Source organism: Ahaetulla prasina, chromosome 1, assembly GCF_028640845.1.
Source record: "Ahaetulla prasina isolate Xishuangbanna chromosome 1, ASM2864084v1, whole genome shotgun sequence".
NCBI lineage: Eukaryota > Metazoa > Chordata > Lepidosauria > Squamata > Colubridae > Ahaetulla > Ahaetulla prasina.
Window position 1 is genome coordinate 325168260 of NC_080539.1, and position 19134 is coordinate 325187393.

Sequence of the window (19134 nt, forward strand, 5' to 3'; positions counted from 1 at the left end):
CAGTCATTTTTCCTCCCATATTTATTATCACATCAAAATATACTTCTTCTTTAAGTATTTAAGGGATTTTTTTTCTGTTTCTGGACATTATTCAGGAACATTTAATTTCAATATGAATTGGTATTTTAAATGTTAATTTTTCAACTGATCACCAAAATTGAAAATTATATTGCATTACTGATCTCTAATTGCATAACTGTTAGTTCCTTCCTTCTAGGCAAATACAGAATGAAACAAGACAAAGACTTCCCAAAGAGTCTCAAACTTCACACTGGGGTATCCTTTGAGAATCAGTAGTGACCTATTTTCCTATTTGGGAAACTAAACTGCTATTTCTAGAGAGAATGCAAATGAAAATCCATTGAGACTATTGACTAGTCAAACCTGCAAATAAACTACCAGTTCAGAGTCATTTTGGCTATCAGGACTGTCTGACTCCCAATCTGACAAAACACATTTTGCATCTCCAAAAGCAAATCCATAAAGAGTATTGTGGGCTTCTTGGAGGTGTCTGGTTTTTCACTACTGGAAACAAGAGGCTTAGCTTTATAAAGCTCAGGAAGAAACCTGCTGGAAAAGCTATAAAAGAAATCCAAGTGCAATCCCTATCTTTAATCAGCCACAGGGTAGAGAAAAACAAATTGTTTAAATTTGTTTTGCATCCTTTATTTATTTATTAAGTAGGGCTTATGTGCCACTCCAAATTTCAAAGTTATAACATAACTTTGTACCTTCATCAATATTCTACCTTCACAGATGTATTGTCCCTACTATTCCTGAATCCCAGGCTCTTTAAAATAGCTTCCAAGGGAGTTTTTTTTTTGGGGGGGGTGGTGACTACACTTTTAGCCTTTCAAAAGACCATGAAGGCCTAGCTCTTCCCCTAAGTATTTGTGTAGGAAGGGTGTTGAGTCAATGAATCAATAGTATGTGTAGTTCTGATGCCTTGGTGAGAAGGGTACAATGTGTTTTTATGTTGTAGTTTTTATTGGTTGCTTTATCTACCTAGGATCCCTGTGTAAGAAAGGCAGCCACATAAATTATTTAAATAAATAAAATCTCAGGCATTAATGTTAACTGAAAAGTCACAAAGTTGTATTTCTAACAGAGCAAGAGCAACTTAACAGGAAAAGATGTCTTGTATCTTTACAAGCATAAAACAACAGGAGAATGAAGACAGTATCCCAGACAGAATACAGTTATCCCTAAAAACAAAGTGCTTAGAATGTGTTTTATTTTATTGGATGATCAAAACTGGACAGCTTTCTAAAAATTATACTTGATAATCATCTTAAATTTTAAACCTTCAATCCTAGAAATTATTTTTAAGAATTCTTCAGTAATAGTTTTTAAGTACATTACAGAGTTCCCAATTTTGATGAGCAAGATGGAGGAAACCAATTCTCTATCATTCCCTTCCTAATTTATAATGTTTCTTACAGGAAAAGTGTGAGAATAGTTGTGCTAATCAAAGACTAATCTAGTATAGATTAGGAAGAAAATATGTGAGTCTAATGAGCATAAGCCCACTGATAAATTAGTCATGACTAATTGATTTTAGTTATTTAAGTAAGTATAATCTAAGTTGGGCTAGATTTAGACTTCGTCCAATTTCCATCTGTGATCAGTTTTAAATGTTAAAAATTCACCTTGTCTTTTGATTAAATTATACTTTTTTGTTATTTCAGTGCTTTCTACTGAAAGTCATATCTCATCAGGCCTCCTCATTCACTACTAGTGTAATGTGTTTTAAATAATAGTTCATAATTTAGTTCATAGTTTCACGAATTAATTTCAATAGTTTTAAACCAGTCCTTTCTAAACTTTTTCCTTCATTACCCAAAACCGCTTATCAGAAAATTCTTTTTACAGTTTATCAGAGAGTCCTTTTTTAAGTTTGATTGGGTAATGGGTTTGTGTGACATTACCCAAAGAAAAATCAGTTTCATGCAATTTGGGTAATTTATCCAGGTTTAGGAAGCACTGTTTTTAAACTGTATTAGAAGAACAGCAAATGTTTACATAATGCAAAGTTATTGTTTAAAGGAAATAAAAAATGTATACCATACCAAATTGTTCTTCTCCATCAACTGGCTATGAAGTGCAGTTTGTTTTTCTTTTTCATGTTCTAGTTTTTTACACCTTAGCTTCCAGAATCGAATTGATTCCTGAGCTTTGAGTTTTAACTCTTCCTTTTTCTTCTCAGTCTCTAGCCTTAGTACTTCAGATTGTTTGAATTCAGCTAGGTACTTCTCTGCTTCCTTGATCGATTCTTCTAGTTGCTGACCTAGCTCTGTAACCTGTAATTCTGCAGCTCTGCACTCATTTTCGCAGATTTTATAGTTGCTCTGTATCTCTTTCAGTTGGCTCATCATCCTTTGCTGCTGGTTGTCCCTCTTTTCCAAGTCAGCTGTTAAAGCCTAGAAGCCAGCACAACATATTAAGACCTATGCTTACAGACAGATACATATAAACTTAAGGTTTATGTATAATGAAAACAAATTTCTTTGAATACATGGAAAGCATCAAATCAATTTTTCAGTTTCCTGCAATTATGTTTATTCAAGGCACTATTATCTGTTCATTTACAATATTTAAAAAGATTCTTGGCAAGGTACAGCAAGGTCAAAAAGGCAAGCAGGTAAATTCGTTACAATTATTGATAAGCAACCAAAAGCCTAAAAGCCTCCAAGGTCCCATTAAGCCGCAGTAATTAAAGGCTAAAAGAATAAATATTGTTTATTCTTTATTATTTGCAATGAACAAAATACTTTGCACTCACATGCATTGACATCAGGGGTGGGTTTCACTTACCTTTGCTACCAGTTCGCTCTTGCGCGCTCCCCATCTGCACATTTGCAGATCATATTTGATGACGTCTGGGCTGGTTGGCGGAGCCTTCTGCCGCCGCTGCTACTGGTTCGCCCAAACCGGGGCAAACCGGTAGAAACCCACCACTGATTCACGTGCCTGTACCTCTAAAATGCATCTATTATGCTACAGGGAAACGGCAAACATAAAAAGAATCTGACACTATACATACAATTTAAAATGTCATCTACCAAACCTTATAACTTGGCTATCCTCTAAGAATGTAAAAATAAAAATCCCCATTCCAAAAAAGAACAATTTGTACCTGGACCATGTTCAAATATACAAAGTTCTACCTATGCTAGATATTATATTTACAAAAACTAACTGGCCTATTCCCCTGAACAGCGGGATCATTACAGTCTGGAAAAAAAAACAGAAGTATTTTCCACTTTAAAAAGTATTCTTGAATATATACCAAAAAACCACCTGCATGTTGAGTAACACCTTATATCTGTACAAGGTGTATGGAATCAACCAAATATTCTTTGGTTCACCTGACACAGATATGAATGTAATTCCTAAAGCTCTGTCTGAACCATTTTATATTGTTATTCTAAATAAATGATTTTGCACACTGTGATCATTATAGCTGAAATTAGACTTTGTAATTGAGCATTTCTCTAAAATGCAAAAGACTTTCTTACTCTAACACTTGTGGATATTTTTTGATCATCAAGCACACTAGAAAACCTTATTCATATATCTTTAAAGTAATGTTTTATATTCTCAGTTGAATTCAATAACAAAGGAAGGCTTTTATTAACTAAATGTAACTGGTGACATCCATGGATTCAAATTCATTGACAGATGTGAGGAGACACTTAAAAACACTGAAATGGTTACCTTTAATCTTCAATAAATGTTATAAAATGTCTCACCTCTGTGCTAATTTTTTCCCTTTCAACTGTTGTAATTGCTTCCCATCTGGTGGGAAACAATCCTAAATAATGGCATCTTCAACTATTCTGAATCATTAAAAATAATTATTTCTGCACAAAGCCTTGGGGAATTGATATTGTACATACAACTATAGTTTCTATGTAGCATTTAATAAAACAAGATTCAATGTTTAAGCAATGTACAGAAAACACTGTTAAATTAATTGAAAACATTTATCTTACGTGAAAAAGTGACCTCTGTTTTATTAGCAGTTCATATTTTTCATAAACAATAAGGCAAACTTTTTAAATTGAAATTATTTTCTTTAAAGCACAAGGACACATACAGTAATTAATTCCTAGACATCAACTCTGTGATTGAAATCACAATAATCCTGTTATCTTCCAATGAAATATTTATGAAAAATGTATAATTCATACATTTTACCATTATCCACCAACTTATTTAATATGGCAAGAAAACAAAACAAAAAAATCCTGTACCAAATCAGCCATCTCCCTGGTCAACAAGAAACACAACAGACAATACATGGCAAATTGCAACTTTATTCATGGATATTTGTTTCAATATAATTTTTAAAATGTTTTTCCCCCACTGGCTTTGAAGCTATTATGAACAGAAACTAAATACTTAAACAAATAAAAGGCAATGATATCTGCATTAGCTATTAGAACTTTCCCCAATCCATATTAGAATAATACCTTTATCACACCAACTTATATTTGGTAAACATTTACATCAAAAACTCATACATTTCTACACTTCGACTATGTCCATATTCAGTACATTGCTTTTTATTATTTATAGACATCTTTAATATAGCATCCTGTGTATATTACACATTTCCCTAGCTGATGTCATCCAATAAACAATATGTTGAATTGGGAGAAAGCTTTAGATTAGAAAACTTCAGAGGCATAAAATATTGTAAGCTTTGCTTGCACAAATGACATATTGACCCAAATATGCCAAAGTGGCTGGTAATATCTTTAATACTATCAGGGAATACCACATGTGCCACAGAGATGACAAAGGATGGCAACCAATTTTCCTCTTCTCTATATTAGTAAAAGGGTTATGTCATAAATCAAAGCAATGAAAGGCATCAAAGATCAATCTGTGGGTCCAACTAGAAACAACTATGGCATAGATTAATTTTAAAAAGAGATAAATCGTGTGACTTTTTAAGATCACCAGATAGCTCTATTATATAAAGGTGAATTCATGTGGATGGCCTTGTAAACTGTAAGATATCACCACCATGGCTAAAACCCAGCAGTTACCTTTCAATGTTCTTTGTCCTAAGCAGATGCCATAATTTCTGTCAAACTAGAATACAACTGCTATGCTTCCACTTTTATATCTGCTGATCCAGATTTTTTTGAAGGGCATTATTTTTTTTTCCATTTTTTTTTTCCTTAACCAGGTGAATGTTTCCTTTCCAGCAATCACTTGGGCAGGAGTGGTACATTCACCTTACAAACATGTTCAAACTACCCAAATCATGATGGTCAGATCTTACTCTCAATTGTGGCTTGGCTGGGTAGAAGTTAGGGCAAGGCGTTAGATTTTAATGGACTTTGAAAAAGATTTTAATGTCCCCACCTCTTTTAATCTTTTGCAAGGCATTAAAGACTTGGCTGTTTCACTAGGCATTTGGGTCAGATGCTTAGATAAACTCTGCTTCTACTGATGGGAAATGAGATCTTTGGGTGCCAGGTGATTATATTTGTTGGATTTGTCTCTTTTAATCTTGTAAATCACCCAGAGCTACTTAAGTAAGGTGGCTGGCTATATAAATCAAATAAATAAATGACTGTGGTTGCTTAGCTATGCATCCGTACAAAAATTAGGACAATGGCAAAGCAAGAGAAATGAAGGGGAGCTGATGATATGTGGACTGAAGATGTTCAAATTGCTTTTACTGAAGATGTTCAGATTATAATCTACATGAATGGTTTGATGGCTTCAGGATGAGGCTAAGATTGCCTAGCAATCCTCAAGGCAGTCATTGCTACAATCTGAACCCTTCATAACATCAGGCAGAGCCTGGTTGGTCTTCTCCCATTATTTATTTTAGAACTGTCCATGCAGACAAGCTGCCTCACTACCACCAATCTGTTTCTTGTAATTTATTTCACAATAAAGAAATCTAGAAAAACCTGCAGCTTTTGGAACAACCACATAAGCCATTGTACTTTTAAAATTTAAAAATTACAAACAAATCTTTGTATTTGCTCAGGGACTACATACCGAAAATGCAGCAATCTAAAACTAAACATAAAAAATTTGTTTTGAAGCAAATGTTCAGACATTAAGACTCTATTTTTAACATGCAGAACCTTAAACACAATGTACAAACACAGGATTATATAAGACTACACGCAGAATTCCCAGGAATCTAAGGAAAATCAAAGCATTTTGGTGAAGTAACGTCCAATTTATTAAATAGAAGTTAAATCTGAAACAAATCAACTAATTGCAACCATCCCTAATTTTTTTGCACAGCCATTATTTTCCATATCATTGCAATTACAAAGAGAAAGAAATGTAGGACAACCTTAAGAATGTCAGGAAATTTAGAAAATAAAATGATGCATGGATGTGTCCTTACTTCAGCATAATAGCAATTGCTATGTCAGAATCCAAGAACATATGGTGAACTCACTCTTCAGTATAATTACACTATTCAGTATAATTTTAGATTGTACGTTTGCCAATGAATTTTGAACAGTAACATATAACTGTGTCTACCTTCACGCTGACACCTACATTTAATACAATAAATATGAATGCCACCTATTATTCCATAACTTCTATTTACTGAAAGGTAATCAAATAAAGCATCATACTTCTGAATAGACTTTCAAATATATATTTAAGTAAACCTTGAAATAAATGTCTCAAAAGAGCTTAACTTTCCATCAGTTATACATTTCCCACAAGTCATAATATTAGGTAGCTGCAGTTTTAGGATATAAAATAATCAAACTGCAAAAGTAAAAAAAAAAATTCAATATTAAAAAAAAAAACAAGTAAAAAGTCAAAGAAATGTTCTGTTTACTAATGGGAGAAGGTGGCAAAAAAATGGCAGAGCATGGAGCTGCTTAATTTCTTATTTCCATCTGTCTTTATGCAAAAAAGAAAAACAAAAAGCCTAACCTATCAAAAGCAGCACAGTGGGAGACAGGACAGAATGGAGTTCCAAATAGATAAGAAATCGATAAAAGAACACCTATCCGCTTTAGACAATTACAAATCACCAGGACCAGATGGTTTACATCCCATGGTTCTGAAGGAGTTGGCAGATGTGATTTCAGAACCACTGAACAAAATCTTTCAGAGCTCCTGGAGCACTGGGGAATTGCCAGACGACTGGGAAAGAGCTGGTGTGATTCCAAGCTTCAAGAGGGAAGGAAAAAAAGAGAAACCAGGAAACTAGCTTGGTATCAATACCTACAAAACTGCTGGAAAAGATAATTGAGCAGCAGATTTGTGAGCATCTAGAAATGAACAAAGCAATCACTAGAAGGCAGCATGGGTTTGTTAAAATAATGATCATGCCAGACAAACGTATCACCTTCTTTTGATAAAGTGACTAAATTGGTGAATCAGGGAAATACGGTAGATATAATTTACTTGGACTTCAGACATTTGAGAAAGTAGACAACTACCTAGTTCTTGACAAAATAGAACAATCTGGGATTGACAGTACCAGCACCAGACGGATTCACAGTTGACTGACCAATCACAACTCAAGCATGTAGTCCTCAATGGAAGTACATTAAATGGAAGGAAGTATGCAATGGACTATCTCAAGGTTATGCTTGGGCCCAGTGCTCCTCAACATCTTCATAAATTATTTAGATGAGGGGGTAGAAGGAGAAATTTGCAGATCAAACCAAGCTAGGTAAACGCTTTGGAAGATAGATTCAAGATTCAGAAGGATCTTGACAGAGCTGAGCATCAGGCCCTAGGCAACATGATACAGATCAGTGGTGAAAAAAGTAAGGTCCAGCACTTAGGCAGAAAAACTAAATGCAGGCTATAGAACAAGCAGTACCTACTCAACTGTAGTAATTGTGAGAGGGATCTAATGGATTACCAGCGGACTTAGTGGACTACCACTCAAATATGAGCAGTAGTGTGTTGCAGCTACCAAAAAAGCCAATGCAGTCCTAAGCTGCTTCAACAGAGGGATAGTAGCATCAAGATTACTAGAACTGATAGTATCATTCTATATTGCAGTAATGAATCCACACTTGGAATACTGCATCTAGTTTCAATCACCACGATACAAAAAAGATGCTGAGACTTTACAGAGAAGAACATCAATGATGATAAGGGGTCTGGAGGCTAAAGCATATGATGAATAGTTAAGGGAACTAGGTATGTCTAGCCCAGGTGCAAGAAAGGTGATCATTTCAAAAAATGACCATTTTACAATGAAAGTTATTTAAAATGTTTAAAAACTTAATTCTCTCACTTAGCAAGAAATTTTGGGCTCAATTTTGGTCATAAATTGAGGACTATCTGTACTGCCTTGTTCCTTCTGGTTTGGCAATACAGCAACTGGTGAACAGAAAGATTACCAAAAAAAAAACACCCCATACTTTGTGTTAGTTCTAGACCCATCACCTTAATTTAAATCACCTTTAAAAATGATTAGATCTCAGTTGTTAGCATGACAGAGATTCTGAAAGTCTAGAACATAAAAATCATTCAGTATTGTCTGATGGTTGTCTATGTGAGCAAAAACAACAAATTAAAAGTTACAGAGCTCATTAAAAATGCTATAGAATTTTTCAGAAGCATCATAAATACTTCCTCTAAGCTGGATAAATTATATTTTACGAGGGACACTTTTCTTGAACTGGCAACCTTCATAGGTGGCATTGAGAAAGTCACTAATTTACTCTTAGTAATGGCAAATATTGGGGCTGAATTGCCATTATTGTGAAATAACCAGTATTGCTGGTATTTCACATTTTTTATACAACCCTACTGTACTTTAAAATAAAATATATACATGTGGAGAAAAATATGTTGTTGTTTTGCTAACCTTGTTTAACTGTGTCAGCATGTAAAACAAAGGCAATTTAATCACCTTTATCAAAAGTATTACCCAAATCAGTTGTCCTGAGTCTGGTTTGTAAAGGTTTTAAGAATTTAGAACTAATGCAATTAGTTTTTGATATCAAAATAAGGTGATGGCATAAAGTCAGAAGCATATGTGACTGTTTCAGTATGAGATTTTATAACTTTTATAAATTATCCAACTGTTTGTACTGTTTTCACAGCTAAGACCTTTTTTGAGAATAGATTTAGTAAATGGATTTTATGACTTTAGAGGCAAAATAATATTTATGAACTCTCTGTCCTTTCCTTTAGCAGAATGAAGCATCAGATTCACAATGTCCGAAAGTCTATAAAGGTAATCAATTTTTCCACAGAAATAAATAATGTAGAATTTCAAGTTTGTTTCAAGTATTCCTGCATCCATATTCATCAGATGGGACTACTGTGAAATGGGATGCTTACTACTGGGACTATGGTCACCAATGAAGATGTACAATGATATGCATGCCATTCTTTAAAGAGCATACATGAAAACAAGACTGAAGTCTACAAGATATGTTACAGAGGTTTCTGACCAGATAAACTGACATTTATTAAACACCCCACCTCTTCCCAAGGACGCTCAACCATTTTGTACCGCATGAAAGCCCTGAAAAACATAACCCTGATTTGCTGGTTGCTGAAGAGTGACTCCAATATTATAAAACTATTTGCAGAACATTTAAGCTTCTCTTTGGTGTCAAAAGTTACTATTATCAAACTAGAGGGCAGGGGTGAAATGCTCCCAGTTCAGACCGGATCACCCGATCTGGTAGCGATGGAGGCGGGTGGTTCAGAGAACCGGTAGCAAAAATCTCTGCCTCCCTCTTCCACCTGCATGCCCAGCTGACCGCGATTATCAGAGGTTTTTTACTTTTAAAAGCATTTTTTCTTCGGCCAAAAAAATGCTTCTGAAAGTAAAAAAAAAAAACCTCTGATGATTGTGCGGCTCAGCTGGGATTGTCAGAACCCTTTAAAAATATTTTTCTACAACCTCTTCGACTGAAGAGGTTGTAAAAAGAATGCTTTTAAAAGGCTCTGACAATCCCAACTGAGTTGCCTGATCATCAGAAGCTTTTATTTTACTTTTAAAAGCATTTTTTCTACAACCTCTTCGGCTGCAGAGGTTGTAAAAAAATGTTTTTAAAAGTAAAAAAAGTTGGCCACGCCCACAGAACTGGTAGTAACAAATTTTACATTTGTTAGCCATAGGGCTTTATTTGTTTAAAAGCACATGGACATTTTTTAAATGTCAGACTGAAACTTGGCCTCTGTTCAGACATGCCTGGACACATATCCAGCACCCCCTTTATTAAGTGAGAGACATTTATGCTTGTACATGCTTGCTTCTGCATAGGCAAATTAATCACAATGTGACGGGATATATAACCAATTTCTTCTTGAAAGGCATGCTTAACACGCATCCAGAAAAATACTTCTGGATGGCTTTGCAGATGTGCAGAATCCTAACTCTGCGTGGAAATATACAAAGACACATAATAACCTTTCTCTGCACATGGCTGCAATCATGAATAGAATAGAAGAATAGAATAGAATAGAATAGAATAGAATAGAATAGAATAGAATAGAATAGAATAGAATAGAATAGAATTTTTATTGGCCAAGTGTGATTGGACACACAAGGAATTTGTCTTGGTGCATATGCGCTCATTGTACATAAAAGAAAAGATACCTTCATCAAGGTACAACATTTACAACACAAATGATGGTCATAGGGTACAATTTAACACTTAATGATACAACATTAAGTGTTAAATTGTATCCTATGACCATCATTTGTGAGGATACATCTCTGTGTAGTCGTAGACTTTGCCCACATATGTTTAATGGTTTTGTACCAGCTTTTATTATCCATTTAATGTATTTAATAGTAATATGATTATTATTATTATAGCATTTTTAAATTGTAAACATGCTCAAAAATAGGGTTTGCTTCAAAGCAGTTTTTCTTTTCTTTAGGCACTAGACCATTTAGAGTTGATGACATCTATGCTATGTGGATTTTAATTATTTAATTTAATATATGTCACTTATTAAAACTACTGATAAGCTTCCATCATATGTCAGTATACAGTGTAATTACTAACAGCTAATTTATTCACTCATACTACAAACCAACTGTTGATAGGGCTCATATACTGTACATAGTAGCTCAGCAAGACAGTCAAGGATTTTTTTGATAAAGCACAATTAAGAGAGGTTACCATCTCTGTTTTATTTAAAAATAGAAATGTTGTTAATTCTCTCCTAATGTTGCTTTGACTTATGTAAAAGTCAGCTCTGAACACTTTCAGATGATGGAAAAGAAACAGATTAAATCAGTAACAACCATTGATGAGGGAATACTTGGAATCCTGATGAATACAAATGACTCATGAAGGTTAATGAGGTTCAACATGAGTTTAAAAGAATAGAATGAATATATTTGGTATGTACAGAACATTCTCCAATTTGTCCAGATAACTTTTCAAAGATACATTAGTGCGAGCTAAATTAACTTTTTTTTTATTGTCAATTATAAAATATATCTTTCTTCCCCAATTAACTATCACATATCCTTAGTCCTGTTCAAGAGAAGTTCATACAATAAAGTAGACAAAAGTGAATACCTCATCAGAAATATCAGTATTTGCTTTTATAAAGAAAAATAAAGACTTTAAACAAAACATAGAATTGCCTGAATATTTTTCTGCAGAGCTTTAAGATAATTTGCATCCAATCTAGCCTGTGTGTATCTTAATTTTACTAGTTTTCTTTTCTTTAGGCACTAGACCATTTAGAGTTGATGACATCTATGCTATGGAATAGAATAGAATTTTTATTGGCCAAGTGTGATTGGACACACAAGGAATTTGTCTTGGTGCATATGCGCTCATTGTACATAAAAGAAAAGATACCTTCATCAAGGTACAACATTTACAACACAATTGATGATAATATATCAATATAAATCATAAGGATTGCCAGCAACAAGTTATAGTCATACAGTCATAAGTGGAAAGAGATTGGTGATGGGAACTATGAAACGATTAATTAAATTAATTTAATTTAATTAAATTAATTACTGCAGATTCAGTAAATAGTCTGACAGTGTTGAGGGAATTATTTGTTTAAAAGCACATGGACATTTTTTTAAATGTCAGACTGAAACTTGGCCTCTGTTCAGACATGCCTGGACACATATCCAGCACCCCCTTTATTAAGTGAGAGACATTTATGCTTGTACATGCTTGCTTCTGCATAGGCAAATTAATCACAATGTGACGGGATATATAACCAATTTCTTCTTGAAAGGCATGTTAACACGCATCCAGAAAAATACTTCTGGATGGCTTTGCAGATGTGCAGAATCCTAACTCTGCGTGGAAATATACAAAGACACATAATAACCTTTCTCTGCACATGGCTGCAATCATGAATAGAATAGAAGAATAGAATAGAATAGAAGAATAGAATAGAAGAATAGAATAGAAGAATAGAATAGAAGAATAGAATAGAATAGAAGAATAGAATGAATATATTTGGTATGTACAGAACATTCTCCAATTTGTCCAGATAACTTTTCAAAGATACATTAGTGCGAGCTAAATTAACTTTATTTAAAATGTTTAAAAACTTAATTCTCTCACTTAGCAAGAAATTTTGGGCTCAATTTTGGTCATAAGTTGAGGACTATCTGTACTGCCTTGTTCCTTCTGGTTTGGCAATACAGCAACTGGTGAACAGAAAGATTACCAAAAAAAAACACCCCATACTTTGTGTTAGTTCTAGACCCACCTTAATTTAAATCACCTTTAAAAATGATTAGATCTCAGTTGTTAGCATGACAGAGATTCTGAAAGTCTAGAACATAAAAATCATTCAGTATTGTCTGATGGTTGTCTATGTGAGCAAAAACAACAAATTAAAAGTTACAGAGCTCATTAAAAATGCTATAGAATTTTTCAGAAGCATCATAAATACTTTCTCTAAGCTGGATAAATTATATTTTACGAGGGACACTTTTCTTGAACTGGCAACCTTCATAGGTGGCATTGAGAAAGTCACTAATTTACTCTTAGTAATGGCAAATATTGGGGCTGAATTGCCATTATTGTGAAATAACCAGTATTGCTGGTATTTCACATTTTTTATACAACCCTACTGTACTTTAAAATAAAATATATACATGTGGAGAAAAATATGTTGTTGTTTTGCTAATCTTGTTTAACTGTGTCAGCATGTAAAACAAAGGCAATTTAATCACCTTTATCAAAAGTATTACCCAAATCAGTTGTCCTGAGTCTGGTTTGTAAAGGTTTTAAGAATTTAGAACTAATGCAATTAGTTTTTGATATCAAAATAAGGTGATGGCATAAAGTCAGAAGCATATGTGACTGTTTCAGTATGAGATTTTATAACTTTTATAAATTATCCAACTGTTTGTACTGTTTTCACAGCTAAGACCTTTTTTGAGAATAGATTTAGTAAATGGATTTTATGACTTTAGAGGCAAAATAATATTTATGAACTCTCTGTTCTTTCCTTTAGCAGAATGAAGCATCAGATTCACAATGTCCAAAGTCTATAAAGGTAATCAATTTTTCCACAGAAATAAATAATGTAGAATTTCAAGTTTGTTTCAAGTATTCCTGCATCCATATTCATCAGATGGGACTACTGTGAAATGGGATGCTTACTACTGGGACTATGGTCACCAATGAAGATGTACAATGATATGCATGCCATTCTTTAAAGAGCATACATGAAAACAAGACTGAAGTCTACAAGATATGTTACAGAGGTTTCTGACCAGATAAACTGACATTTATTAAACACCCCACCTCTTCCCAAGGACGCTCAACCATTTTGTACCGCATGAAAGCCCTGAAAAACATAACCCTGATTTGCTGGTTGCTGAAGAGTGACTCCAATATTATAAAACTATTTGCAGAACATTTAAGCTTAAGTTACTATTATCAAACTAGAGGGCAGGGGTGAAATGCTCCCAGTTCAGACCGGATCACCCAATCTGGTAGCAATGGAGGCGGGTGGTTCAGAGAACCGGTAGCAAAAATCTCTGCCTCCCTCTTCCACCCGCATGCCCAGCTGAGCCGCGCGATCATCAGAGGTTTTTTTTTTACTTTTAAAAGCATTTTTTCTTCGGCCAAAAAAATGCTTCTGAAAGTAAAAAAAAAAAACCTCTGATGATTGTGCGGCTCAGCTGGGATTGTCAGAACCCTTTAAAAATATTTTTTTACAACCTCTTTGGCTGAAGAGGCTGTAAAAAATGCTTTTAAAAGGCTCCTCTGGCGATCCCAGCTGAGTTGCCTGATCATCAGAGGCTTTTCAAAGCATTTTTTTACAACCTCTTCAGCCAAAGAGGTTGTAGAAAAAATGCTTTGAAAAGTAAAAAAAAAAGTTGGCCACGCCCACCCAGTCACATTACCCCCACACACACACACACCAAGCCACGCCCACAGAACTGGTAGTAACAAATTTTACATTTGTTAGCCATAGGGCTTTATTTGTTTAAAAGCACATGGACATTTTTTTTTAAATGTCAGACTGAAACTTGGCCTCTGTTCAGACATGCCTGGACACATATCCAGCACCCCCTTTATTAAGTGAGAGACATTTATGCTTGTACATGCTTGCTTCTGCATAGGCAAATTAATCACAATGTGACGGGATATATAACCAATTTCTTCTTGAAAGGCATGCTTAACACGCATCCAGAAAAATACTTCTGGATGGCTTTGCAGATGTGCAGAATCCTAACTCTGCGTGGAAATATACAAAGACACATAATAACCTTTCTCTGCACATGGCTGCAATCATGAATAGAATAGAATAGAATAGAATAGAATAGAATAGAATAGAATAGAATAGAATAGAATAGAATAGAATAGAATAGAATTTTTATTGGCCAAGTGTGATTGGACACACAAGGAATTTGTCTTGGTGCATATGCGCTCAGTGTACATAAAAGAAAAGATACCTTCATCAAGGTACAACATTTACAACACAAATGATGGTCATAGGGTACAATTTAACACTTAATGATACAACATTAAGTATTAAATTGTATCCTATGACCATCATTTGTGAGGATACATCTCTGTGTAGTCGTAGACTTTGCCCACATATGTTTAACGGTTTTGTACCAGCTTTTATTATCCATTTAATGTATTTAATAGTAATATGATTATTATTATTATAGCATTTTTAAATTGTAAACATGCTCAAAAATAGGGTTTGCTTCAAAGCAGTTTTTCTTTTCTTTGGGCACTAGACCATTTAGAGTTGATGACATCTATGCTATGGAATAGAATAGAATAGAATAGAATTTTATTGGCCAAGTGTGATTGGACACACAAGGAATTTGTCTTGGTGCATATGCTCTCAGTGTACATAAAAGAAAAGATACGTTCATCAAGGTACAACATTTACAACACAATTGATGATAATATATCAATATAAATCATAAGGATTGCCAGCAACAAGTTATAGTCATACAGTCATAAGTGGAAAGAGATTGGTGATGGGAACTATGAAACGATTAATTAAATTAATTAAATTAAATTAATTACTGCAGATTCAGTAAATAGTCTGACAGTGTTGAGGGAATTATTTGTTTAGCAGAGTGATGGCCTTCGAGAAAAAACTGTTCTTGTGTCTAGTTGTTCTGGTGTGCAGTGCTCTATAGCGTCGTTTTGTTTTTTGTTTTTTTGTTTTTTTTATTTTAATTTTTTTATTATTTTTTTTGCAACAAACAAACAAAAAGAAAATACATTATTACACCCTTGTGCTATACATAAAAGGAAGATTTGGGTCTTCGGATATATCCTCATGATTGCCAAAATCCACGTTCTCGTGGTACAGGTACTGAAGCGTCCAATGTTCCAAGCGCAAAGTCCACAAATGGTTTCCAAGTCTTCCAGAAAATATCTTCTTTATACACACCACTTCTAATTTTAATATCACATGTCATTTTATCATTTTCATTAAGATTTCCAACAATTATTACATATCTTCCATCTTCATCCAAAATTACCTTATGTTTTTCAAAGTACACCCTATCTGATATCAGTGTTGCAACTCCTCTAGCTTTTGAAGTTCCAAATGCTTTTTCATATATTTGCATACCTTTTATATACATTCTATTTGAATCTTCAGATTTCTGATGGGTTTCTTGTAAAAATAAAATGTCTGGTAAATCCCTTTTAATCTTAAGCTCCAATCTTCTTCTTTTAATCTGATTCCCTGTACCCTTCACATTCCATGACATTATTTTTATAACTCCCATTTAAAATATAAATTTTTTAATCCTATCCCCGCATCTTCCTTTCTGTGCCCCCCACCACCCGACATTAAACTACCATATAAACAACAATAAGAAAACAGAAAAAACAAAACAAAACAAACAATAAAGTACAAACAATCTTCTTCCCCACATCCTCATCGGTTTCGCCTCTATAAAGAGAATGGGGAGAGGGACGTGCCAATGCCCGGGCACTTCTTTCGGCTGTCTATTTAAATTCATCACTCAAAAAAAGATAGCGATGACCCGCATTCAGCTTCATATTTTCCAAGACTCTTATCTGCTTCTTCTCCTACTGTATCCTCACGACTCTTCTTCTGTTCAACCAACACAGGTGATATTTCTTTCCTCTTTAACCCTTTAGAGTCTTGCCTCCAATAGCCCCTTTTTCTTCTTCTGAGATTGATGTTTCCACGTATGTTCCACCCATCTGAAGCATTTGATCTTTTATCTCCATTAAATCCTCCATCTCAATCAGTCCAAGCTCCGTAAATATAATAATGCATCTATATCTGGGGTGATTGTACGCATCCTTCCTTTATAAAAAATTTCAATTGTTGTGGTGGCCTCCAATTGTATTTAATTCCATTATCTCTCAAAACTTTTGTAATTGGTTTTAAAAAAAATCTCCATGCCCTTTCTTCTCTTGATATATCCGGGAAGACTTGAATAGTCTTCCCTTCAAACTTCAAAGCATCTCCCAACTCTCTTAACTTGGCCATAACTTCCAACTTATCACCAAGATTTGCGAACCTGACAAGCACATTCCTGTTAGAACCATTTTGCCTTCTATATCCAATTCTAAAACGCTTGCCAGGTCTGCTATTGTGAACGTAAGTTGCGTATCCAAATCATTAATCCATTTCAAAACCCGCTGTTTCAATTTATCTTCCCTTTCTTCCGAGATTCCTCTGATAACAAAATTATATTTCCTCATCTCTTCTTCCAAAAGACAAATTCTCTTATCTTGCTGCTCATTTTTATAAAATATTTTGCCAATTTGCCGATCTACTTTTGCCTCATGCACATGCAGCTGCTCCATTTCATCTTTAATCATTGTCATTTCCTCTTTTTGTTTAGCAAAGTTATCATCCATATCTTGCTTTAAATTTTGCACTTCGGATGTCAGTTTAAATGTCAAATTATCTATACGCTCTGATAGTGCTGCTATTTTTTCCCCAATTTTATTTAAAGCTGCAGCAATTTGCTGCGTTTCTGAAAGTTGTTGAGTCATTTTGAAAAAAAAAACAAAAACCAAAAAATTTCTCAAACTGGGATTCCAATTTTTCAAAGAGTCTTAGTGAAGATCAAAGGACAGCAGTCAAACCAATTTTACAGAGGGTCTTGATGAAGATCAAGGGACGACAATCTTTTAATTGAAGCGAAACGGCTTATTTGCACTCGTTAGTAGCTTATCAGTAACTTATGAGTCATATTCACTCCACAAAGAAACACAATTACCTCACAGCTTAATCAGCGCCATTTTTTCTCCACGTCGGCAGAGAGAAAAAAAAAAACAAACCAGCTTGAACTTCAAAACAAAGTCCTTTTTTTGTTTTCTGTAATATAAACAAGCTATTAATTTCCTCTCAAAAGAAAAATAATAAAAAAAAAAATTATCCACCTAATAAAATCTTCTTCAGCCAGTCAGCCAGTCAGTCCAGCACAAAAGATCGATCTCTTCAATTAAAATTCTTCTCATTAGCAAATTCAGTCTTTGATATTCCTTAGCCTCAGCATTTAACACAGAACACGATAATTATAATAAGGAAAGCAAAAGACAGCAGTTTATTCCAAACTCAATGTGTCTGCCAGTTCGGTCATCCCACGCAGTAAAAACTCCTTAATTCAAGCAGTTTCAGATGACCTACCAGTTTTAAATTCAGTCTGCTGGGCTATTAACACTTCCACTTCATGATTTATTAACTTTCATCCATAACGGTGCATTCCAAACAGCATTAATCCTCATAAATCTTCATTATTAAGCCCTGTGAAGTGAAGGAAAGGTCCTTACCCCACCACGGTCATGGCCACGCCCCCCTATAGCGTCGTTTTGAGGGTAGGAGTTGAAACAGTTTATGTCCAGGATGCGAGGGATCTGCAAATATTTTCACGGCCCTCTTCTTGATTCGTGCAGTATACAGGTCCTCAATGGAAGGCAAGTTGGTAGCAATTATTTTTTCTGCAGTTCTAATTATCCTCTGAAGTCTGTGTTTTTCTTGTTGGGTTGCAGAACCGAACCAGACAGTTATAGAGGTGCAAATGACAGACTCAATAATTCCTCTGTAGAATTGGATCAGCAGCTCCTTGGGCAGTTTGAGCTTACTGAGTTGGCGCAGAAAGAACATTCTTTGTTGTCCTTTTTTAATGATGTTTTTGATGTTAGCTGTCCATTTGAGATCTTGCGATATGATAGAACCCAGAAATTTGAAGGTTTCTACTGTTGATACTGTGTTGTCAAGTATTCCTGCATCCATATTCATCAGATGGGACTACTGTGAAATGGGATGCTTACTACTGGGACTATGGTCACCAATGAAGATGTACAATGATATGCATGCCATTCTTTAAAGAGCATACATGAAAACAAGACTGAAGTCTACAAGATATGTTACAGAGGTTTCTGACCAGATAAACTGACATTTATTAAACACCCCACCTCTTCCCAAGGACGCTCAACCATTTTGTACCGCATGAAAGCCCTGAAAAACATAACCCTGATTTGCTGGTTGCTGAAGAGTGACTCCAATATTATAAAACTATTTGCAGAACATTTAAGCTTCTCTTTGGTGTCAAAAGTTACTATTATCAAACTAGAGGGCAGGGGTGAAATGCTCCCAGTTCAGACCGGATCACCCGATCTGGTAGCGATGGAGGCGGGTGGTTCAGAGAACCGGTAGCAAAAATCTCTGCCTCCC

The 19134-nt window shown here is 34.7% G+C and overlaps 2 protein-coding genes across 7 annotated transcripts in view; one reads left to right on the forward strand and one right to left on the reverse strand.

Moving 5' to 3' along the window:
- Positions 1-19134, reverse strand: part of CEP128 (centrosomal protein 128) — a 217706-nt gene that overhangs the window by 153029 nt on the left and 45543 nt on the right. For all 6 annotated transcript variants that reach the window (XR_009152632.1, XM_058162465.1, XM_058162463.1 and 3 more), the window contains exon 13: positions 2070-2420. Coding sequence is in view for 5 of the 6 variants with exons in the window: in XM_058162465.1 (XP_058018448.1) it covers positions 2070-2420 (351 nt within the window). In the remaining variant the exon portion in view is untranslated. The remainder of the gene's footprint in view (positions 1-2069; positions 2421-19134) is intronic.
- The window catches only part of LOC131187816 (uncharacterized), a 227972-nt gene that overhangs the window by 39854 nt on the left and 168984 nt on the right, over positions 1-19134 (forward strand). The gene's annotated exons all lie outside the window — the stretch shown is intronic.